Source organism: Mchenga conophoros, linkage group LG20, assembly GCF_057382185.1.
Source record: "Mchenga conophoros isolate Kocher_MC1m ecotype Shallow Benthic linkage group LG20, M_conophoros_male_GT1.1, whole genome shotgun sequence".
NCBI classification, from domain to species: Eukaryota; Metazoa; Chordata; class Actinopteri; order Cichliformes; family Cichlidae; genus Mchenga; species Mchenga conophoros.
The window spans coordinates 18,443,034-18,468,698 of NC_140545.1; the positions used below are offsets into that span (position 1 = coordinate 18,443,034).

The window sequence follows — 25,665 nt, forward strand, 5'->3', positions numbered from 1 at the left end:
TTTATTTTTAGGATAAAGGGGAGAGCTTATAAGTAGAAATGATTTTTTATACATATTGCATTTTGTGCCTTTAAAGGAGTTGTGGCTCAATTCGTCTCTTGAGGGTCACGAGCCTTTGGCTAGCGCTATGATTAGCCAATCTACTGTGAGGATGATATGAGTTATTGAAGGATTGCACACGCTTACAGACACAGAGTCCAGAAACACACATGACAGTATTGATTCCAGGCAAAAGGCCTCAAATTCATTTAGCTGAACTTAAAGACGGACCAAAGAGGAAGGAAAGCATATATTTTGGTTACGTCTGATAAACTAGAATTAGAAGGTATTGTTACATTAAAATGAGCAAAATGAAATAAAAAGGCTATACCAAAAACAGGTTATAACATAGGAAATGTGAGGTTTTAAAATGAAGTTAGTGTTAATACACAGGAGTGGTTTCTAGGCAGCATTTAGCTATGATGAAATGCATGCAGGAGTAATTGCTTATATGCTTAAACTTAATTGATTAAAGTGGTTGTTTTCTTTTGGATCTTTTAGTAGAATAGGCGTTTATAATGATTTTCTTGTTAAAAAGGTGACTTTAGATTAGAATAGAGGAACTTGCAGCAGCGACAGTTTGTGTACAGGATGTGATGATCAGATAAGGGAAAATAGAGCGAGCAACCGGACGTTTAAGAGTTTTAAAGTGATGAGTAACGCTGAAGAATATATATAAATACAAGTCAATAAGTTAAGAACATAATTAGGATCATGCTTTTGATTAAAGAGTCCCAAATAGGATAAGTTAGGGAGGTGCAGGAAAAGGTGTTTTGTTTCCTTTGCAGAAGATCTCTGGACTCAATAAGCAAACAGAAGAAGACACTCTGCCTGCTGGTTGCAGTTAGAAAAATATATGGAGTTCTTAAAATGCAAAAATGAAGATAAAAGGGACAACTTCCCCTCCCAAAAGTCAAAACTTTTTCCCAAGTACAACCCTGACTTCCTGAAGTATGGGTTTGTGAAGAGAGGAAACGCGGCGTACCCATGAGCCCAATGTGTGGAGTGTAGACTAATGCTATCCAACAAAGCACTGAAGTCTTCAAAATTAAAATGGCATCTCAAAACCAAACATCCCACGCTCTCAAGAAAGCCAGTGGAATATTTCAAGAGAAAAGAAAATGCAACTAAATTCAGTTTCATTTATTTAGCGCCAAATCATAACAACAATCACCTCAAGGCACTTTATATTGTAAGGACTGCAGATACAGAAACGGTCTGTTGTGTCACTCACTCACTGCTTTAAAAGCTAGCTACCTCAAATCCAGACTTGTGGCACAGAGTAAAAAGTCTTTCATTATAGCAGAGGAGCTGATTTTGCCTGCTGCTGTACAAATGTGTCGTAAGATGATCGGAGAGGCTGCTACAAAGAACCTATTGACCATCCCACTCTCAGACGACACTGTGAGCCACCATATCATGGACATGACCTTACCGAACGCGATGGAGGCGAATAGAGCGTCAGGTTTACACGTAAAGTAAATGGAAAAGCGCGATGACCCGCGATTGCGGCTCCCGTGAAAATTCGGAAGCAGATTTGCGTCGCGAAAACGCCCGAAAAGCGCGTCAGTCTAGCGCGTTTGGAGCGTTTGACTCGCGAAAAAAACCAAGCGCGTGAGTTTTTGTGTTGCATTTTGTGCATACGCGCGTTACGCGTCTACCGCTGGAGTTGGGAAAATCTGAACTCCAGCGTCAAATCGCGCCGCGACAACCAATCAGGAGCCTGGTGACGTGGCTGTTACTTACTAGGTCAAAGGGGCAGATCCAGCCAAAGCCCGTGCCCATTCTTCAATGGAGGGAAGGCTAATCAACGCTGTAGCAAACAACCCGGAGCCGTACGACACCAGCTGCTTTCTGTACCGAGACAGGAATATAAAGGACGAGCTTGGAGGAAGATATGTAAAGAGATCGGGCAACCTGGTAAGTTCATTCATTTCTCTTTTGAAAGTTTTCGCTGACCCGGGGAAGCCGCACAAAAGCTGGCAAGCTACCGCTATTTTCCCACTGACGTACAAATACCGTTCTGCTTTTATGCATGTTGTCATATAGGAATATACAGAGGTGTGGACTCGAGTCACATGACTTGGACTCGAGTCAGACTCGAGTCATTAATTTTATGACTTTAGACTTGACTTGAAAAAATGTTCTAAGACTTGTGACTTGACTTGGACTTTTACACCAATGACCTGGGACTTGAATTGGACTTGAACCGGTTTACTTGAAAAGACTTTATATTTCACCCCAAATATAAAATTTAACATGCATATTATATAGAGATTGAAAATGTGACGTCAAACCGCAAAGGATTCTGGGAACTCGTGGCAAGAGGTACTAGCGCACGCAGGCTTTCAATTGAAATCAGTCACACAGCGATAAAAAGAAACACAAAAATGTCAAGAAGCTGTTGTATTATTAACTGCAATAGCCGGTCGCATGACAGCCACGGGAAGCCGACAGGTAAAGAGATCGGTTGTTATCGGATCACGTCGTTGAAGAGAAATTTTTCGAGCCATGTTTCCAAAGTAACAAACAGGTAACGGATGGCCTGGATTGCAGCCATTCAAAGATCAAATATAACGTCCCAGAACACTCCAGCTCACAGGTTAGTCTGCTCCAAGCATTTCCACAAAGGCAAGTCTTCTGTTGTAGTTAATACGTCATTTTCATAACATAATTGGTGATACAGGTTACAAGCACGTCTGACGCTGAACAGAAATTGTAGCGCTATGCTCCTTTGTTTATTGTGCATAAATAGTGAATTGTCCTGACACAATATTGCGTTTCGCTTCTGTTATTATGGTACATTGACAAAAACACATACTTTTATTCACAGGATAAAACAGTTTTTTTGTATCACCAATTGCCCAGTACGATTACAGCATACAATATTATTGTCACTGCTACATTTCTGTGATGCTACCAGAAATCATTTCCACTACTAATTAATTACCATTGAGCTCAAAGGTTATATTAATAAACTGTTAACGAATGTGTATTTATGAAGACAATTTGTGAGACTGGTAAACTTATGATAGGTACGATGGTCTTTCGTTCTACACGGTGCGTTTCAAGGTCCTGCACCCATCCGTCGGTAAACTGTACCTGGGCTTGTTGCAGTGACCGGAAGTTACTAAACTTCATGAGTGTATGCACACACTCCAAGAAGCGTATAATTATAAATATGCATATAGATATGCTACGATGAGATAGCTGACTTCATTTAACTAGCATATTGTCATGGTTCTGGGTCCGTTGGACCCAGTATTTTGAGTTCATTATGTTTTGGTACTTTTGCATCATGGATTTTCCTTTATGTTTCTCTGGTACTTGGTGTTTCAGTTATCTTGGTGTTTTTCTATATTATGATTTATGATCTGATGCTGTTGTGATTATGATTATCATTTAGTAGCCTTTGGTCAGTGTCAAGTCTGTCTCTGTCTAGTCTGTGTCTTAGTAAAGTGTGTTTTGTTTCCTGTTTTACTTTGAAGGTTCTTGTTCCTGTCTGATGTTAGTATGTGCAGCTTTGTTCCCCCTGTCTCGTTAGCCCTGATCTCTCCCAGCTGTGTCTCCCTCCTGTTGCCGATTTCCCCGTTACTACCCTGTGTATATAAGCCCTGTGTTTTCCCATGCTCAGTGTCGCGTGGTACCATCAGTTTATGCCTGTGTGTTCTTGGTCTCAGTGTTCCGTCCTCACTTCATGTTTGTTTTCCTGCCAGCAATAAAGCTGAGGTTTTTTGAGTTACATTCCATTTTCCGAGTCCTGCATTTGGATCCTCATCTCTGCCTGCCCGCACACAGAGCCCTGACAGAACGACGCGACCAGTAATGGATCCAGCGGACTCACTGTGGAAGCGCAGCTCCCGTTTTGACGGGACTCGGCTAGCGCTTGGAGGGCCTCCGTGCTGCCGTTCCTCGCTGGCAGCCTACCCTTCGGCCCACTCGTCTGCTTCCTCCCCGCAGACGCCCAGGTCTCGCAGAAAACGCTCCAGCCGGTCCCGGGAGGATTACTACGAGCCTGCAAGCAATCAGCTCACGCCTGCACAAGCCTTTTACAAGATGTTAGGGATTATTATCGTGCCACCTGACTCACCCAGCATTTCCACATCACAGCAGGAGCAGCCACAGCAGAGTCCTCCCTCGTCACATTCCGCCAGCGCCGCTCCCTCTTCAACAGGGAGGCAGCGAACACGCAGCCAGCACTCACAGCTCCAGCAGGAGCCTGGGATTCAGCTCAAACAACCGCCTAGGGTGAGTGACAGAGTCTCCCTTCATTCGCCTTTTTTGTCAAGGGATAGACAGACTGTTTCCCCCAAAGCTGCGAACGCCAGCTACATGAACACTACAGCTCATGTTTCTCCGGTTCGGGAAAATAAAAGTTTTCGTTTTAAGAATGACTATTTTCCCATTGGTTCAGAAGACTGTGCGCCTGATGTTTTTTCAGATCCAGGAGTTAAGACTGTTCCGTCTGGATCTGTTTATTCTGGAGCTATGTTTATTCAGTCAGCTGCCCATCCGCTTTCAGCTCAGTCCCCTGCTCAGCAGCCATCTGTAGCTCAGTCTCCAGTGTCCCCTGCTCAGCAGCCGTCTGTAGCTCAGTCTCCAGTGTCCCCTGCTCGGCAGCCACCTGTAGCTCAGTCTCCAGTGTCCCCTGCTCGGCAGCCACCTGTAGCTCAGTCTCCAGTGTCACCTGCTCGGAAGCCGCCTGTAGCCCAGTCACCAACTCCACCACCACCACTTTCGCCTCAAGCTCAGTTAGCCGCCCGGCCTCAAGCTCAGTTAGCCGCCCGGCCTCAAGCTCAGTTAGCCGCCCGGCCTCAAGCTCAGTTAGCCGCCCGGCCTCAAGCTCAGTTAGCCGCCCGGCCTCAAGCTCAGTTAGCCGCCCGGCCTCAAGCTCAGTTAGCCGCCCGGCCTCAAGCTCAGTCTCCAATTCCACCACCGTCGTCATCCCAACCATTGTTTCAGTCACCCTCAGTTCAGCCTCCTGTTCAGCAGCCGCTAGCCCTGCACCCTGTGTCACTTGCTACCCCGGTACAACAAGCTCAGTCAAATCAATCTAAAAGGAACTGTGTTTCATCAGTTTGTTCTAAGCAGAGCAACAAACCTCATGATAATGTAATCATTCCTAAAAAGCTGGCCAGTTCAGAGACTGTGACGCGCTCCAGGGCCTCCCCAGAGACTGAGTTTCAGCCCTCAGCCTACTCTGGACCCCTGGAGGCTAGGAACCCAGCTGAGGACTGCACCCGGCTGTCACTGCCTGAGCAGAGTCAATGCTCTGGGCGGCTGAAGTCTGCTATGTGTTTGCCAGAGGCCCGTGCGCCTGCTGGTCCTGTTCTGTCCCTGCCAGAGGCCCGTGCGCCTGCTGGTTTTGTCCTGTGTGTTCCAGGGGCCCCTGTGCCCACTGGTCCTGAGACTGTTCTCGCTGGAGGGCCCGAGGAGCCCGTCCAGCCTCCTTCCTCGTCAGCTGGGGGGCCCGAGGAGCCCGTCCAGCCTCCTTCCTCGTCAGCTGGGGGGCCCGAGGAGCCCGTCCAGCCACCAGCTGCTCCACCAGCAGCCTCATCCACGCTTGCAGCAGCAGTTTCATCCATGCCGGCGCCTGCTGCAGCGCCTCCGTCTCCAGCTTCCACGCCGCCGCTAGCTGCAGCCTCCGTGTCTTCATCCACGCCAGCTGCAGCCTCCGTGTCTTCATCCACGCCAGCTGCAGCAGCCTCCGTGTCTTCATCCACGCCAGCTGCAGCAGCCTCCGTGTCTTCATCCACGCCAGCTGCAGCCTCCGTGTCTCCACCCATGCCGTCGCCTGGCTCCGGCTTCAGCATCACCCACGCCTGGTCCGGCTCCGGCTTCAGCATCACCCACGCCTGGTCCGGCTCCGGCTTCAGCATCACCCACGCCTGGTCCGGCTCCGGCTTCAGCATCACCCACGCCGGCTCCGGCTTCATCTTCGCCTGGTCCGGCTCCGGCTTCAGCTTCATTTGCTTCGCCGGGTCCGGCTTCGGCCTCAGCTTCATTTGCTTCGCTGGGTCCGGCTTCGGCTTTATTTGCTTCGCTGGGTCCAGCCTCCGCATCCGCTTCAGCGTCGTCTGGTCCAGCCTCCGCATCCGCTTCAGCGTCGTCTGGTCCAGCTCCCGCGTCCTCATCCTCGTCTGGTCCAGCTCCCGCATCACCAGCTTCGTTTGGCCCAGCCTCTGCCTCATCTGATCCAACCTCCGCTTCGCCTGGGGCTGCAGGGGCCACGCAGCCTTCGGGTCCCCTCCTACCGCCTCCACATTGTCGGTCATCTGCCAGGCCGCTTGTTGGGCATCATCCGGACTTCTGTTTCCGCCACTGCCTTCCGCGTGGCCGGCCTCCAGGCTTGCATTCCCGCCGCTGTTGCCGTCCGCACGGTCGGCCCCCAGAACTGCTTCCTCGCCGCCGTTGCCGTCCGCACGGTCGGCCCCCAGAACTGCTTCCTCGCCGCCGTTGCCGTCCGCACGGTCGGCCTCCAGAAGAGTTTGCCCGCCGTCGCCGTGTGCACGGTCTGCCTCCAGAACTGTTCGCACGTCGCCACCGTTGCCGTGTGCACGGTCGGCCCCCTGGACTTTTTGTAGACTCTTGGTGAGCTCTGGTTTCGGTTTTGTTTTTGATATGCTTTCCTGCGTTTTTTGGACTCTGGTGCTCCTTGTTTTTTTGCTTGGGCTCTGTCCCTCCATCCTGGACCCCCTCCGCCCGCCCTGGCCTGGTGCTTTGTTGTGCTTTTTTTTTGTTTGGGGCTGTTGGGAGTCAGCCCTTAGAGGGGGGGTACTGTCACGGTTCTGGGTCCGTTGGACCCAGTATTTTGAGTTCATTATGTTTTGGTACTTTTGCATCATGGATTTTCCTTTATGTTTCTCTGGTACTTGGTGTTTCAGTTATCTTGGTGTTTTTCTATATTATGATTTATGATCTGATGCTGTTGTGATTATGATTATCATTTAGTAGCCTTTGGTCAGTGTCAAGTCTGTCTCTGTCTAGTCTGTGTCTTAGTAAAGTGTGTTTTGTTTCCTGTTTTACTTTGAAGGTTCTTGTTCCTGTCTGATGTTAGTATGTGCAGCTTTGTTCCCCCTGTCTCGTTAGCCCTGATCTCTCCCAGCTGTGTCTCCCTCCTGTTGCCGATTTCCCCGTCACTACCCTGTGTATATAAGCCCTGTGTTTTCCCATGCTCAGTGTCGCGTGGTACCATCAGTTTATGCCTGTGTGTTCTTGGTCTCAGTGTTCCGTCCTCACTTCATGTTTGTTTTCCTGCCAGCAATAAAGCTGAGGTTTTTTGAGTTACATTCCATTTTCCGAGTCCTGCATTTGGATCCTCATCTCTGCCTGCCCGCACACAGAGCCCTGACACAAATGTTGTCCAGGCTACGTTGGTGATGCAGTTTTTTTTAATGTGTATGATATTTTTGTCATGCGCTTTTAAAGCCGGTCCTACAACCGCATCCAAGAATAACATGCAGCTTATCTCAGAACTGTCGGTGAAAATTATTCTTGGAGCTAGGTTTAATTGAGCTGCATTTTAAAGAGGTGCAATTTCACAATTTGTGTATATTTTCTAAGTTCACTATTTTGTCATGTGTTGAGAAAAACACAGATTTAAAAATTACATGGTCTAATATTTACATTTAGCATATAACTGCAACATGCTTTTTTTCGTTTTTTTTTTTTTTTTTTTTAAAGATTCGAAAGGACTTGAAATTCAAAATTTCAGACTTGTGACTTTACTCGGACTTTTACACCAGTGACTTGAGACTCGACTCTGACTTGCCTGACATTACTTGAGACTTGACTTGAGGATAAAGACTTGAGACTTACTTGAGACTTGCAAAACAATGACTTGGTCCCACCTCTGGGAATATATTTTGTTTATTAATAAACAGCACACAGTGGTCCCGCTGTTCATCCGTCACTGCTTCGCTTTTTCGCTGATTTTCTTTTTCTTTTCTTTTTTTGCACCGTACAGCATTGCATTCTGCAGCCTGATTGACAAATCTCCTCCGTGTCGTGTCTCCTGCGCTTGCCAAATTTATCATGTTTGGTTTTGATAACTATCACGTCCAATAGAAAAAACAGCACAAAAATACCCATAACTATGAGCCTCATTCGGAAATAGACACCTGCACGGCGAGGGAAAAAGGCGCACGAAAGTGGCAGGCAGATGAAGACAAACCGCGGCATAAAAATACTTTTACGTTTTGCAATCTACAGAGGTTCGCACTTTGAGAATCAATTGTGAGAACTGTGACCAATGTTCATGTGTGTGGGGAAAACAGTGTATAAAGTGCGTGACCAGGGGCTAGTTATTCTGAGAACCCCTGCTGCAATAAATGAGGGACCACTGTATACACTTTCTCTATGATTATTGTATTCAACCTGTTAACATTTAATACTGTATTGATAGAGCCAACTGATTCTGCAGCAGAGCAGTTGCTTCTCCTGGCTCCCTGAGCTCCTGCTGCTGCACCACAGGTATGTACAGCAAGCACTGATACCTTTTTAGTCGGTGGGATTCCCTTGTGATCACCTTTACTAAATATCTACAACCAATCTGATTATATCCTGTTTTTGTTTTTCAATGTTGAAATTAAAATCTAGTAGCAGCCTTCTCATTTCTTTGTGTTTTGTGCTGTTTTACAGGCCCACAGAGGGGGACGGGTCCCAGGACGGTCCATCGGCGGTGGAGCTGGCCATCCTGGAGTCCCTGAAGAGGCCACACCAGTCTCCAATGGAGCATTTCCTCCTCAGCCTTGTTCCTGCTCTGGAGAGCAGCTGGTCCTTTTTATTCCTGTCTCTCTGTAAATTCTTATATTTTATATATTTATGTTTAATGTTTTTCTGTTTGAGAATTCTAATATTATTTCAAATAAATTTTTATAATGACTAATGTCTCAGTTCTACTACACAGCAAATGTTGGCACACGACTTGACACATGTAGAATTTATTTCATATTATACTAATGACAAAATATACTAATACAGTGGGATGCAAAAGTTTGGGCAACCTTGTTAATAGACATTATTTTCCTGTATAAATCGTTGGTTGTTACAATAAAAAATGTCAGTTAAATATATCATACAGGAGACACACAGTGATATTTGAGAAGTGAAAAGAAGTTTACTGGATTTACAAAAAGTGTGCAATAATTGTTTAAACAAAATCAAGCAGGTGCATAAATTTGCGCACGACAAAAAAGAAATGAAATAAATATTTAGTGTATATCAATGTGTGTCTCCTATATGATATATGGGGTGCCTTTGTCTGGACGTGCTTCCCATCCAGAGCTGCACAGCACACAGGGAAGTTCCAGCGCTCCTGGAATCCCTCTGTGATGGACCGCCAGTCTCCAGGTGATGGCACAGCCATGAAGTCGTCCACTAGACAGTCCCAGATGGCCGTCGCTACCTGGGGAGTGATCTGGGTCACCGTGGACACACCGACTCTGTAACTGAATGCTTGGTCCTGAAGGAGTCCCCGGTGACAAGGAACCTGGACAAAATTGTTCAAAATTAGTATTATGTGTACTGCAGTTACAAAATACATTATTCAAATTCCAAAATACTTTTGTGATGTCAGATTTAAATCACAAAACTTAAAACTTACATAAAACATTTTGTAATTATAAGGATAATTACAAAATGTTTATTAGATAATATCTAAAACAGTTGTGTTTTGTTTTAACTTTAACATATCATAATTTGATTGGTAGCAACTTTTACAACTACAGTGTGCCAATCACTCATAATTCCTAAACATGTCAATCAGGTAGGAATGAAGTAAGACATTAATAGAAATAAAGAGTTGTATGTTGACATGTAGCCCTTTCCTTGCTTAAATCATTAATATTTTTGAAAAATTAATCTGTGATAAGACATAGCTTATCAAGATAGAACCATGTAACTAAAGATGAACCAAACTGTTCAGTTTTATCTAACTCTGTTTTAATAAAGGCTGGTGACCCCTGTTATAGAGTCTGACAGCTGCAGGGATTATATACAAATATTCAACTATCCCAGAATTAAACCAGGTCTAAATAAAAAGGAGTGAGTATCACTACAAAGGTTAACTCAGTGGTCCTAATGCTACAGTTTGATATCAGCAAACACCGAGTGCATACATTGATAGGACACCACAGCCATGCTATCATTGCAAACACTGATAACAGCATAAATCGAATTAAATCAGCACTTGATGAGACCTTCTGAGTCGTCTCCGTACCACAGTTCGCTATCAGTAAACACCGACGGCATTCATTGATAGCATAGCACATCCATGTTAGCAGTCTATAAACGATAGTTTAGCATATTAGCACAGGTATCAATAAAGGACTACCGTATTAAACACTTTTACTGACCTCAGGCAGACGGACAGGCGCTCTGCAGGTGGGATTGAGCGCCTGTAGTTGGTGTCTAGGCGGGCGATGCTTGGACCAACGCGGGACAGCAGGTCCTCAAACTGGGCGAGGGAAAGTAAATAGAGAAGGGAGACTCTCTCTTCAAACGCTAGCTCGACAGCTGCCATCTAGCAAACATACCGGTCTGGCACAACTTCCTCTCACATCCCTCCCACATTTCCGGTTCACACGCGTCAAAATATGCAATTTTGAGGCGCGATTGGATTTTTCTTGGACACGCATAGAGGTGCGAATGTGCACGCGTCAAATTAGGGGCGTTTGGGGCGTTTTGTTCGCATCCATCGCGTTCGGTGTGAACACACCGTTAGACATACAGCATTAGCTTCTGGAAAGAATAAAAAGTAGTCAATTTTTCAATTTTTTTCTCAATTTTTCCGAATGGTGCATTGCTGTTGGGAGTTTCTTCCTTATCGCTGGGAGAGCTGTTTTTTTGAGAGCTACCAACACGAGCTACGGCTCAGGAATGTTTCCGCTGCATTGACAACTACTTCTCTAACAATGACCTGGACTGGCAGAACTGTGGTGGGCTGTCAGTAATGGTGCAGCTTCAATGACTGGCAGGCATCATGGCATCACAAGGCAGATTGGATTCGGGAGACAGACACTATCTCTACTTTTAAGATTAGGCTTAAAACTTTCCTTTTTGCTAAAGCATATAGTTAGGGCTGGACCAGGTGGCCCTGAATCCTCCCTTAGTTATTCTGTGATAGACGTAGGCTGCTGGGGATTCCCATGATGCATTGACTTTTTCCTTTCCAGTCACCTTTCTCACTCACTATGTATTAATAGACCTCTCTGCATTGAATCATATCTGTTATTAATCTATGTCTGCATGTTTTTATCCTGTTTTCCTTCTCTCACCCCAACCGGTCGCAGCAGATGGCCGCCCCTCCCTGAGCCTGGTTCTGCCGGAGGTTTCTTCCTGTTAAAAGGGAGTGTTTCCTTCCCACTGTCACCAAAGTGCTTGCTCATAGGGGGTCATATGATTGTTGGGTTTGTCTCTGTATCTACTGTACAATATGAAGCGTCTTGAGGCGACCTTTGTTGTGATTTGGCACTATATAAATAAAATTGAATTGAATTGAATAGATTCTTGATATTGCACCAGAAGCTAAATGGACCCACTGTTTTCTCCACCGTGAAAGTAGGGCTGGGTATCGTCACTGATTTCTAGAATGGATTCAATTCCGATTCATATGGTCCCAAATTGATTTGATCCACGATTCGATTCAATTCTATTTGAATCAGGGAAATTTTGCCTCAGACAGTCAGAAGTATTATAATTCTAATCACGCATCAGTACATTTCCATATTTTTATATCTATAAAAAGAAAGCTAACACTTGCAAGACTTTATCAAAGGTGTAAGCATCACAGCAGATGCCTTTGTGTCAAAGTAACTGAGGATAAAACACAGAAAAACATGAAGGAAATTTTCCTGGCCTGGGATTTTATAGCAGATAACCTTAAAAATATTCTGCAGTAGATCAAAAACGAAATAAAAACCATTAGTCAACATATGAACATTACCTGATGCTGCTGAAGTGCTGCAGATCAAAGTCACAGAGGTTTTATTAGAGACACAGCTAAGCGTTTTGCAATTTTGCATAATTTTAAAAAGTTTGAATTTGTTCAGTAGCCTATTGAACAGCAGAAATGAGGCTTTCTTTTGGAAGTAAGTGAAAGGAAAAAAACAGCGGCCGACAGCGCTGTAAACAACTTGTGCGTAATAAGAAAGCGAATAATACAGAAAAAAGAGATTTTAGACGGGAAACTGTTCTTGAAGTACAGAGAGAGAGAGAGAGAGAGAGAGAGAGCTCTGCAAGAAGTGTGGTTTTTATCGTGGTGAAAGCAACACAGCAAAAGTAAAAGGGAATTGATGATGATATTTATGTGAAGCGTAGTTTGGATCTTCTTTTGCTGCTGGTTCAGTCAATATTGTTTGGAGAGAGATAAAACCTGCAGCTTCAGAATCTAGTGCCAAAAGGATGTAAACACATAGCGCGGACCCGCCGAAACATCAGAATCAGTGAGCTGTTGGCTTTCAGCCCCGACCCTGTCCGTGCCGTCGGGACAGAAAGGCGACATCTCACTGATTCTGATCCGTCGGCAGGTCCGCGTTTTGTGTTAACGTCTTTGTGCAGAATCCGTGTCTGCTCTCATTTACTGTTTTAGCTGTTTGGTGGTTGTTAAAATTTTGTGAGGTTTAACCTGAGATTCTGGCGTTTCGGGCAAAATAAATTTATATAAAAAAAACGATTCAGGATTTTAATGAATCGATATCATGTTATCCAAGCTAGAATTGATTTTAATCGATAAATCGATAATCAAAACCCACCCCTCGTAAAAGCCTTGCAGCAAAAAAGAAGATGTCACCAGAGTTGCATGAGGTGACGGATGAATTTTCTGTGGATCCCACTGAAAATTATGGAATTCCAGCTTCAGGAAGTTCCCACTGACAGCACTTTAAAGTTCCATTGGGGCGAACTAAACCTGGGCTCCTTCTGGATTGCTGTCTTAAAGAAGTACCTATGTCTGACACTGAGAGCTCATAAAACTTGTTTTTCCATTCACAACTACATATCTGTGTGAATCAAAATTTTTCATTGTGGCCACAACCAAGATCAAAGCCCGGAGCAGACTCAGAGTAACACTAGAAGGTACTCTGAGCTTCACCCAGACTAGATCTGATCGTTAGTGATGTGCGGATCGATCCTGAAATATTGATTCCTCTGATACCAATCATTTATGTTCTAGAATTGATTCTCACATTAAAATATCGATATTTTAGTAATTTAGGGTAAATTTGTAGTTTATCATTAACAGGAACACAGTGGAAAGAAACTATAACATTCAGATTGTCTACATTCAAAGGAACTACTCCTTCTTCCGCCTTTCATAGTCATGTGCGAAATACGGCTGTATAAAAGTCTCGCAGCCCCTTAGCGTGCACACTCACAACAATGGCTGAGCGTAATTGGAGTCATGTGCGGACGTATTTTACCTCCACAAACAGCTGAGACGTAGTTTGCAATACATGTGGCAAAAAAGTGAGGTGTTGTGGCCCTACTTGCCAACCTTGAGACCTCAGAATTAGAGAGACGTTCAAAATACATTTTACAGTGTTTATTTATCGGGTAAAATATGTTAAATGTCACCGTTATTATTGGCCGACCCGGAAACAGCGCGGGTGTCCAAATTCAGAGGCTGCTTCCACCTGATGACCCGGCCTTCGCGGTCTAAAGAAAGCCGGGTAGTACGTCACAAGCTCCCTCGGTGGAGTGAAACTCTGCCGTCTGCTCCTTGCTATCTAAAATATAACAGGGCGCTGACGTAAACTCTCGACCATCTCACACTTTTACGTTTAATTAGTTTTCTGTTTGACGTTTATTCAGCTGTGTGAAAACCTCGGAGGAACCCTCCTAAATGTATTAAATGTAATTTAATAAAGTTTAATTTAATTGAATCTAATCTAATAACGCAGCCAAACCGATTTACTCACGAACAAATAAAACACTGAAAAGGCCAAACAATAACATTTTGAAGTTATCAAAGTCAATGGTCAATGGTCAATGGTAACTTTATTGTCCCTGATGGGAAATTGATTCATAGTATGTCAAAACAAACAACAAACATACAACCAACACATCACGTACACTCATTAAAAAAATACTATAATATAATATAAGCCTGATAAAACAACCTAGATATTCCATCGAAAAAAGTGCAATGTGCAATGGCAACAACACTTACAATTTAGTGTTTAGTGACTTATATATCATGTTTAACCCGAGTAATGAAAGACCACGGGGGTTTGAAAACGATGTGTCGATCGCCTCAGATATTTGAAGTTTACACAGCTACATTCTCACTTGAAAATATGTTAAAAGTTTTTTTGCGACCCAGAAAGAGAAATAAGAGTAATATTAAAACTAAGTAGCTGCCGCCATTGGTGGAAACTGGAATTGGCTGGGCCGCGCTATGAATTCTGCAACATGGTTTTTCAACTTTGTTGTCCAGGTGGAAAATCAGGAGAAATTTGGGAGAATGGTGGCTCCGGGAGATTTTCGGGGGGGGGACACTGAAATTCGGGATTCTCCTGGAAAAATCAGCAGGGTTGGCATGTATGGTTGTGGCAACATCACTAACCTTGTCAAACACCTCACAGTAAATCATATCACAGAATATGACGAGCGTATGTTGAGGCGAACTGAAGAGGAGGACAGGGACAGGTGCTGCTAGGGCGAGACAGACGTCTCTCACGGAGTTCTTTAGTGCTGCAGGCAGGCAAGGTGTTCAAAATGCGCACAACTTCCGTTTTTTTATTTCTATATGATGAACTCTGCATTATTAAGTGATAAGAACAAGTAATCTGATGTCCTGTAATCATTATGATGCTATAATTTGAGATACAATAAATAAAATTAGTTTTTGTACAAAGTATCGGTATCGGATCAGTATTGTCGATACCACCCTGAATATTACTTGGTATCGGAAAGGAAATCAGTGGTATCGCACATCACTACTTATCGTGTCTCAGAGGCAGGCTCAAATGTTTCTTTAGGAGGTGAATATTAAAGAGCAGTTACAGCTTGTCAAAAAATGGACTGTTGTGAATGTTTATTGTTGTTCATTTGTCTCAAATATAAAGAGTAACTTCTGGTTCTGCCAATGAAAAAAAGGTGTACTGCTGAAGCATCTTTTAGATTCACTCACAGATTATAAGGCTATAATTCATTTGCACTTTATTTACATTTTATAACAGTTTATTTATTCATTTACTTAGAAAATTATTTTGAATGTATTTATTTTATCAACACATTATTTATCCAATTTCTATTTTTGCCTTGTCTCTTTTAATGTATACTTCATTGATCCCCGTGGGTGAAGCACTGGCAGCCACTGGGCGCCCGGGGAGCAGTGTGTAGGGACGGTACCTTGCTCAAGGTAGCCAGTCAGTGGATTTGAACCCTTGACCTTCTGATCATGGGGCCACCACTCTACCTACCGAGCTATCCTTGACCCTATAAAACTGGAGATGCTGGGGATTGAACCCAGGACCTCATACATGCAAAGCATGCGCTCTATATCTGACCTTTGTAAGTGAATATCAAAAGAATGGTATAAAATGCTATATGGGCAAGCAGACAAACAATGATGACGTTTATTTAAATAAGGGCTATAACACTAGCCCTGTAGTGGGTAGGAGGATTAGTATCCACATACCTTCAATAGGTGTATTGGGATCTGGTCGATTCGCAAAAACGATGTCTACATACTCCAGCTGAAGCCTGTCAAGTGATGCTTTCAGACCTGTTTTATAAAGAGAAGTTTGTGTATATAAATGGTAAATGGCCTGTATTAGTATATTGCTTTACTTAGTCCCTATGAACCCCAAAGCGCTTTACACTACATCCAGTCATCCACCCATTCACACACTGGTGATGGCAAGCTACATTGTAGCCACAGCTGCCTTGGGGTGCACTGACAGAGGCGAGGCTGTCGGGCCCTCTGACCACCACCAGTAGGCAAAGGGTGAAGTGTCTTGCCCAAGGACACAATGACCGAGACTGTCGGAGCCAGGGCTCGAACCGGCAACCTTCCGATTACAAGACGAACTGCCAACTCTTGAGCCACGATCAATAGCCTGGTTGCAATGACATTTTTTAACTGTATGTTTAAGCTTGTAACAGACATTCATGCAATATAATGAAGTAAATGCAGAATAAACACAATGAATGTATGCTTAAATTCAAAGAGAATTTGAATAGTTTTCTTCAGGCTTTTAACACAGGTTCTCTCCTGTGAAATACAAAACCTATATACTGTACTAATAGGTAAGTATACACTCATATATAATATACAGGGTAGGCCATTTATATGGAAACACCGTAATAACATGGGAATGGTTGGTGATATTAAAGTCCTGTTTGTGGCACATTAGTATATGTGAGGGGGAAAACTTCTTAAGATGGGTGGTGACCATGGTGGCCATTTAGAAGTCGGCCATCTTGGACATAACTTTTGTTTTTTTCAATAGGAAGAGGGCCATGTGACACATCAAACTTATTGGTAATGTCACCAGAAAAACAATGGTGTGCTTGGTTTCAACATAACTTTATTCTTCCATGAGATATTTACAAGTTTCTCTTTGTTCACAGCCATTGACATGTCGAAGAGGATAAAATGTGAGGAGCGGATGGAAATTGTGTTGATATCTGGTGAACGCAGTAACTGGGTCATTGCAGCAGATTTCAATGCAAGCAGTGTTGGGTAAGTTATACATTTTTTTAAAGATGGAGACTCTACAGTATGCAGCAGTAGCATGTCTTCCACAATGTAGCCTGCAAACTTTTTCAAGCTCACCTTCAGACGCTTTCTGTGCTGCTGAAGTAAAATCAAGTTTTGCCTGCTTAGCTGGAGTTGCCGCGGTGTTATCCATGGATGATGAACAAGGATCACTCAGAAGTGTTCGTCTATGCTCTCATTTCAGAAAAGTGAAGAGACAGGAATATGTCAGTTTCATAAAACAGCCACACGCTTCAGCCGAGTCCGACATCTTCCGCTTTAGAATACAACTATGCAGCAAACTGGCGCGAAATGACGTGCACCTGCACTACAACGATGTTAAAGCGGCAGAGTTTACTTCTACGTTTAGAAGATAAATCATTGAAATTAAATAATGATATTCAGCAAGTTTAATTATGTTACAATGTAACACAAGTACATTGTAAGTAAACTGTAATTAAAATACCTAAAAATGAACAGTAATTAGTTACTCTACTTTTTCAGTGAAAAAGTAATTTAATTACAGTAACGCGTTACTTAGTAACGCATTACACCCAACACTGATGCAAGACACCCTACGAGACCACCCATCTTCCATGCTACAGTTAGCAAACTGCTTGCTAAGTTCCGTGAAACTGGTTCAGTGTTGGATTTGCCAAAATATGGACGCAAGAAAACTGTCACTAATGAAGAAACATCAGTGGCTGTCCTAGCGAGAGCCCACAGTGTAGCACTCGCCGCATGTCACTGGAGAGTGGCAATAGTCGAACATCCCTTCGGCGGATATTAGCTACTCACAAATGGCACACTTACAAACTCCAGCTACTGCAGCATCTCAACGAGGATGACCCAGATCGGCGCACAGAATTTGCAGAATGGGCAAAACAAAAATTGGAACAGGACCCTCAGTTCACACAGAATATTTTGTTGAGTGATGAGGCAAACGTTTATGTGAATGGTGAAGTTAACAAACAAAACCACCGCTATTGGTCTGACACTAACCCACATTGGATGGATCCCTCCAAGACTGTTGGAACAACAAAAGTGATGGTTTGGTGTGGTATATGGGGTACAATGATAGTGGGTCCATTCTTCATCAATGGAAACGTCAAGGCCATTGAAATTGCTACATGATGATGTGTTTCCCTCTTTATGCACTGAAGCTGGCACGCAGGCCCGGCCCTAACCAATCTGGCGCCCTAGGCAAGATTTTAGGTGGTGCCCCCCTACATCGGCAGTGTAGTGTATGTACTCACAAGAAACCGAATAGCTTTGTCTTTGACCTTTTTTTTTTTACTTAAAGAAAGCAAATTCACAATCAGAATAATTAACAAGATAAAAAAAAATATGAATAAATAAATGAATACAAAAAATAAAAAATGAATATATGAAATACAATAACACCGCTTGATGCTGCTGCATCACTGGTGGGTTGTGCTGCTGAAGTGGAGGCAGCAGCGGTAGATGTGGTAGATGGCCCAGGGGTGGGATTTAGAAACTTCAACAGTGCATCTGAAGAGAGGAGTATGTGACACCACTGAGTATTAAAGTCTAATAATAAAAACATAGGAATAAAATAGGATTCCAGGAATAAAATGAAAAACCAAAGAGATATATGTATGATGTTAACTGATATGCAAATTAGATTAGATTCAATTTATTGTCATCATTACAGTGAAATGCTGAATAGCAGAATGCAAAGTAACAGTATAATATCATATGAGAATGTTATGTTATGATTATCTTTGACCGAATCACAGCAGTGCTCATATTAAAAAACAGCATTCCCTCTCATGTGATATTGCTTAATTAACATTAATGATGTGCACTTTAACAACTAGGCTTACAACTATAATATATACAGGGGTGGAAAAGTGACTATTACCTGCAGGGTAAACGTTAGCTAACCAGAAGGCAATAACAATGTAAACAAAAAACACCTGCTTAAAAGATTAATACAAATGAGGAATGGTGGGAAAGGTGGGAGTGCTGTAATTACCTAACGTTACATTATTATTTTCCATAACAATTTAGCCCCCTCCACAATATTAACTGACGTTAAAACAGTTAACTAGCTATTTATTGATTAGCAATTAGCGAATCATGTAACATTAGCTTAATGCTAAAAATTTAGGTTACTATCACATTCAGACAAATAATTTCATGTAGGCTAACGCTACCTACCTCTGTCTTTTTCTCGTTTCTCCTCCTCTTCTTTTCTCTTTTTTCTTCCCTGGGCACCTGACAGTTTGGCCGTTTTGACATCTTGTGTTGATTTTTTGATGTGGTGACGTCCAAAAGGAACCATGATACGGGAAGGGAGGGGGCGCACCGTGCGGGGAGGGGGGGCGTAATGTTGTAACAAATAATATTTCTATTAAATAAGCTTTACTTTGCATTTTAATCAACGTGGGATTATTTTTTGTAATTAGAAATAATAGTACCAATTTTTTTTTTCAACATTTGTGGCACTGGCGTGGCGCCCCCTGATGGACGGCGCCCTTAGCATTTGCCTATACGGCCTATGCCACGGGCCGGCCCTGCTGGCACGTTCCCTGAGTTTTTCCAGTAAGATGGTGCACCACAACATTATGGGTGCCAGGTCCGAGCATTCCTAGATGAACAGTTTCCTGGAAAGTGGATTGGTCGTCGTGGGCCAATTGAATGGCCTCCAAGGTCTCCCGATCTGACCCCCTTAGACATTTATCTTTGGGGTCATCTGAAGGCAATTGTCTATGGTGTGAAGATATGAGATGTGCAGCACCTGTTAGGAGCTGGTTGTGTGGTGTTTTTGTCTCTGTGTGTTTTTTGGTGCCTCCCTCTTTGTATAGGTAGGCGGGGCAGTGAGTCACTGAACCTGGCACACCTGTTACTCATCAGATGCATTCTTCAGAAATGTTCTTTAGGAGCTACCTGACAGAAGACTAGTGTCACAACGGGGCGAGTTGCACACAGTAGGTCGGCATGCCCGTGTGGCGTGCTGGCTAGACCCAAACGCGGTTAGGCTAGCAGTGGGTTGGAACAGACACGCAGTTATTCTAGTAACGATCAGTGCACGAAGCGTGGCTTCGGAACTGTCGTTACAGACAGACAGCGAGCGGAGCCGGGATGAAAAAGAGGATTGAAGGGAAAAACACTCACGGTTGCTGAATCAGGCGGAGACTGACGTCAGCAGAGTTTCGGAGCTCCTGACATGAAGAGAATGATGTCTGAGCGGCGAACAGGTGGGTGGTGTCTCTCTTTTAAACCCGACCCCGTGATCAGCTGATCACCGGCTGACAGGAACCCCCCCCCTCCGAGGACCGGCACCCGACGGGCCAGGACAGCGGCGACGGAAATCCGAGATCAGGGAAGGATCCAAGATGAAGCGGGACAGCACCCAGGAGCGCTCATCAGGACCATAGCCAGCCCAGTCCACCAAATACTGGACCCCCTGACCCCGGGGACGGGAGTCCAAGATCCGCCGGACAGCGTAGACAGGACCCCCATCGACGAACCTGGGCGGGGGCGGGGCCCGGGAGGGGGGCGCCAGCGAGGAAGTGACATGCTGTTTAAGCTGCGAGACGTGGAAAACCGGATGGACCTTCATGGCGGGCGGAAGCCGGAGACGGTAAGTCACGGGGTTGAGCCAGGCAGCGACTTCGTACGGGCCGACGAACTTGGAAGTGAGCTTCTTGGACTCGGTGCGCAGCCGCAGGTGCCTTGTGGAGAGCCAGAAGCGATCCCCCGGCCGGAAGGGATGACCCGGGCGGTGGTGGCGACGATGCTGCCGGGTGTACAGAGCGTTGGCCCGGGAAATGGCAGCCCGCGCCTTGATCCAGGCCTGACGGCAGTGGCGGAACATCCGTTCAGCAGCAGGTACGTCAACCCCCGCCTCCTGATGGCTGAAGATAAGAGGATGAAAACCATGATAGACCTCAAAGGGCGAGAGACTGGTGGCTGAAGAGACGTGAAGGTTATGAGACAGCTCAGCCCACACCAGGTAACGAGGCCAAAGCGACGGTTGGGCGGAGACGAAGCACCTTAAGAAGCGCCCCAACTGTTGATTGGTCCGTTCAACCTGCCCATTGGTCTGAGGGTGATAACCGGACGAGAGGCTGGGAGATGCTCCAATCAGGCGGCAAAAGGCTTTCCAGAACCTGGCGGTGAACTGGGGCCCCCGATCGGAGACTATGTCCTTGGGGAATAAGTGAAGCCGGACGACATGGTCCAGGAGGAGCTCGGCCGTCCGTTTGGCGGAAGGGAGGCCGGCCAGAGCGACCAAGTGCACCGCCTTAGAAAACCGATCCACAAAGGTGAGGATGGTGTCAAGACCGTCCACGGATGGGAGGCCGGTAACAAAGTCAAGGCCGACATGGGACCAGGGACGTCTCGGCACAGGGAGAAGGTGAAGGTCGCCAGCGGGCGGCTGAGTGGAGGACTTGGCCCGAGCACAGGTGTCGCAGGTGGAAACGAAGTCACGGACGTCCCGAGTCATGAAGGGCCACCAGAAGGCACGACGGAGGAGCTGGAGGGTCCTGTCGGACCCCGGGTGACCAGAGAGCGGGGAGGAGTGAGCCCAGAGCAAGGCCTCCTGATGGCACCGGGATGGTACATAGAGCCTCCCAGCCCGCGCCAACATTGGAGGCATCCACCTCCACCACAAAATCTCTGGCAGGATCAGGGTGGAGCAGGACGGGAGCCGTAGTGAACCAGCGGATAAGGTCTCGGAATGCCTGTTTTGCACCTGGGGAGAGGCAGAAGGGCTTGGGCAGGTTAGCTGGTTTGGTGAGGGATGTCAGTGGGGCGACAATGGTGCTGAAATTGCGGATAAAGCACCGATAGAAATTGGCAAAGCCCAGGAAGCTCTGTAGCTGCTTAAGGCTGGAGGGCTGAGGCCACTGGGTCATGGCTTGGACCTTTTGCGGGTCCATGGTCAGGCCATTGGAGGAGATGGTGAAGCCCAGGAAGGTGGTGGACCGCTGATGGAAAGCACACTTCTCCAGTTTGCAGAACAGCTGGTACTCGAGCAGCCTGCTCAGCACGGCCCGCACATGGCGAATATGGTCCACTTCGGTGCGGGAGTAGATCAAGATGTCATCTAGATAAGCAAACACCCACCGGCCTAGCATATCCCGCAAGACATCGTTGATCAGATGTTGGAAGACAGCAGGGCTGTTGCAGAGGCCGAAGGGCATCACCAGATACTCCCAGTGCCCGTTAGGGGTGATGAAGGCTGTCTTCCATTCGTCCCCTTCCCTAATCCGCACCAAATTGTAGGCGCTGCGTAGGTCTAGTTTGGTGAAGATGCAGGCCTGGGAGAGGGAATCGAGTGCGGTGGATAGCAGAGGGAGAGGATGGCGGTTCTTGACAGTGATTTTATTCAAGCCCCGGTAGTCTATACAGGGGCGGAGCCCGCCATCTTTCTTTTTGACAGAGAAGAATCCCGCAGCTGCAGGGGAGGTAGAAGGGCGAATGAAGCCCTGTTGGAGAGCCTCAGCAACGTACTCCTCCATGGCTTTATCCTCTGCGGGTGACAGCGAGAACAGACGACCACGAGGAGGGACCGCTCCCGGGAGGAGCTCGATGGCCATGTCGTAGGAACGATGTGGAGGGAGAGTAGAGGCTCGCCTCTTACTGAAGACCTCAGATAGGTCATGGTAAGCCGGAGGGATCTTATCCAGATCAATGGGCTCCGGGGGTGACGCCTCTTCTGACTTAGAGTCCTTTTCAGTCCGGAAGAGAAGGCAGCGGCGTGGACACCGGGGACCCCAGTCCAGGATCTGGCAGGAAGACCAGGAGACGTGGGGGTCATGTTGACGGAACCAGGGGTATCCGAGGATGAGAGGAGAGGAAGTGGCCGAGACTACTAGAAACCGGATCTCCTCCTGATGATCCCCGATAGACATGCGGATTGGCTGGGTCTGGAACTGGATCGGGTAGGGTTGGAGTGGTCGCCCATCTATTGAGGTCACCGGGAGAAATCGATCGACGGAAGTCAACGGAATGCGAAGTCGAATGGCTAGTTTTTGATCGATGAAGTTCTCAGCGGCTCCGGTGTCCAGGAGGGCTTCAGATGAGAACTGTTGGTGTGTCAGGTGAAATATTACTGGTAACAGGAAACGAGAGGGGTCAGAGGAGTGGGAAGGGCCAGGTGGGACTCCCCCGCAGTCTACCTGGCGTCGTCGTTTCCCGGATGTAGCGGGCACTGGGGACGACGGTGTCGAGCTGATCCACAGTAGGCGCAGAGACCCTCACGCCAGCGTCTCTCTTTCTCCTCTTTGGGGAGTCCACCCAGCTGCATGGGCTCCTCGCTGGATGTACTGCTTGGGCTAGCAGTGGCTCCATCAGAGGGGGGAGGTGGCCGCAAAGACGTGGTCCTCTGAGGCTGGAAGGGTTTGAAGGCCCGAGGGGTGTGGCGACTCATTGGTCGATCTTCAGGGCGAAGTCCACGGCCTCATCCAAGGTTTTTGGGGGCTCACGGCTGGTCATCTCATCTCGGATGTAATCAGCCAGTCCCTCCAGAAAAATAGAGCGCAGAGAAGCATCTCCCCATTGTAGCTTAGCGGCCAGGGTACGGAATTGAGAGGCAAAGTGGCAGACGGGTCGACTGCCTTGGCGTAGATGAAGCAGCTGTGACTCCACTTCCACTTCGCTGCTCGGGGGAGCGAAGTGGAAGTTAATTCCTCCACAAACAGGGAATAGTCATTGCAAGCTGCCGATTTGTTGTTGTAGAGAGCCGCGGCCCATTCCTGAGCCTGGCCAGACAAGAGAGAGGTTAGCAGTACCTTTGCACGGGCAGTGGTGTATTTAGTGGGCTGACACTCGAACAGCATGTCTAAAGTGGCAAGCAAACCATCAGGCCGGCCATCAACTCCGTTCCACTTGTCTGGCAGTCCGATCCGGGGCTCCGCGCTCACCGGCGCTGGCTGACGTTGCAGCGAGGTGACGGAAGTGGAAAGTTGGAGGACAGTTTCGGTGAGGGACTCCATTTTTGTGCACATCCGATCTACCACACCGCGAAGATATAGCACTTCGGCTTTCAGCCGTTCGAATTCCGCTGGGTCTATAGTCGGCTCAGACATCCTGTCACAACGGGGCGAGTTGCACACAGTAGGTCGGCGTGCCCGTGTGGCGTGCTGGCTAGACCCAAACGCGGCTAGGTTAGCGGTGGGTTGGAACAGACACGCAGTTATTCTAGTAACAATCAGTGCACGAAGCGTGGCTTCGGAACTGTCGTTACAGACAGACAGCGAGCGGAGCCGGGATGAAAAAGAGGATCGAAGGGAAAAACACTCACGGTTGCTGAATCAGGCGGAGACTGACGTCGGCAGAGTTTCGGAGCTCCTGACATGAAGAGAATGATGTCTGAGTGGCGAACAGGTGGGTGGTGTCTCTCTTTTAAACCCGACCCCGTGATCAGCTGATCACCAGCTGACAACTAGTGTCGGAGTATTGACGTTTTTTGGAGAGTCTGTAATTCTGCCCCTGCCTGCTGGAGCCTTTGGTTTATTTCTGGTGACTGTAAGGAGTTTTGTTTCCTCCCCAGGATTTCACCTTGTCTGGTTTGTTTCCATCAGGTTTTGGCAACAACCAGTACCAAGTAAGCTCTCCAACTCTCTGTAAAATCTCCTTTAAGCTTTTCTTGGTTATCGGGCAAGACCCTCCTAATTCTCACGTCCCTCTCCTTTTAGATCAAGTGTACTTCCTGTGTGTGTTTTCGTCTCCTGCACGTCCTGGCTCCGCGTCCCCATTCATATGCTGTTGTACATTCTCTGTCCTTGTAAAGCCTCCCCTTCACTGTAAATAAACTTTCTTCACCGCAACTCTGCCTCCGTGCGTTCTGCTCCCTGGGTCCATCTGCATTTGTCATAACAGCACCTGAAACTACGGATACTGGATGCCTGTGCTGGCATTTCTCCTGCGGTGTTGCTATCGGTGTGTGAAGAGTGGGAGAAGAGGGTTGCATTGACAATCCAACACAATGGGCAGCACATTGAACACATTTTATAAGTAGTCAGAAACTTGTAAATAACTCATGAAAGAATAAAGTTATGTTGAAACCAAGCACACTATTGTTTTTCTTGAGACATTACCAATAAGTTTGATGTGTCACATGGCCCTCTTCCTATTGAAAAAACAAAAGTTGTGTCCAAGATGGCCGACTTCTAAATGGCCAACATGGTCACCACCCATCTTGAAGAGTCTGCCCCCTCACATATACTAATGTGCCACAAACAGGACTTTAATATCACCAACCATTCCCATGTTATTACGGTGTATCCATATAAATGGCCCACCATGTATATTAGTGCTATCAAACAATTAAAATGTTTAATTTTATTCATCACAGGGTTACTGTGGATTAATTTTGATTATTCACAATTAAATATCATTCAGTTTTATTCTATATTAATCACATTTCATTTTGCATGAACAAACAGACTCGAGAAAAAAGGGAAAATATACGCACTTAGCATATTTATTGAACATCTTGAACATTCATGCTAACAAAAAACTCTGTAAACATTTATCCACAATCTATTTGTCATTCTTGGGGATGCACTTCAATTCCTTCAAATGAGGAACCAAAGCCATATACAGCACGTGAAAAAAGTAACAGTACACCTTGTGTCAAAATTTGATTGATGACCCTAGCCTTGACCTTTTGACCTTATCGGAAGTACTCCGGAAGTGACTAATCGAATCCAGATGTGTGACTAATTTGATCCGTATGCGTGATGAACTGCATCCGGTCGGGGAAGTACTCCGCAAGTGACTAATTTGATGTGACGAATTCAATCCGACAAGAAAAAAACATTTATGTTTTTTCCAGAGAGGGAGGGGGTCGGTGGAGGGATGGTTGAGGAAAAGTTCAGGGACAATTCTGATCAGAGAGGGAGGGGGGTCATTCCAGGGGCATGAGAAGTCAGGGGGGTAACACA

General features: G+C 46.0%; 1 protein-coding gene across 4 annotated transcripts in view; it reads right to left on the reverse strand.

The window, feature by feature from the left end:
* The window catches only part of LOC146550612 (voltage-gated potassium channel subunit beta-2-like), a 257,376-nt gene that overhangs the window by 88,137 nt on the left and 143,574 nt on the right, over nucleotides 1-25,665 (reverse strand). For 3 of the 4 annotated variants that reach the window (XM_085259375.1, XM_085259376.1, XM_085259373.1), the window contains exons 9-10: nucleotides 16,820-16,936; nucleotides 15,680-15,766 (exon numbers count right to left, since the gene is read on the reverse strand). In XM_085259375.1, coding sequence (XP_085115501.1) covers nucleotides 15,680-15,766; nucleotides 16,820-16,936 — 204 coding nt within the window. The remainder of the gene's footprint in view (nucleotides 1-15,679; nucleotides 15,767-16,819; nucleotides 16,937-25,665) is intronic. The other variant, XM_085259374.1, reaches the window with a different exon arrangement.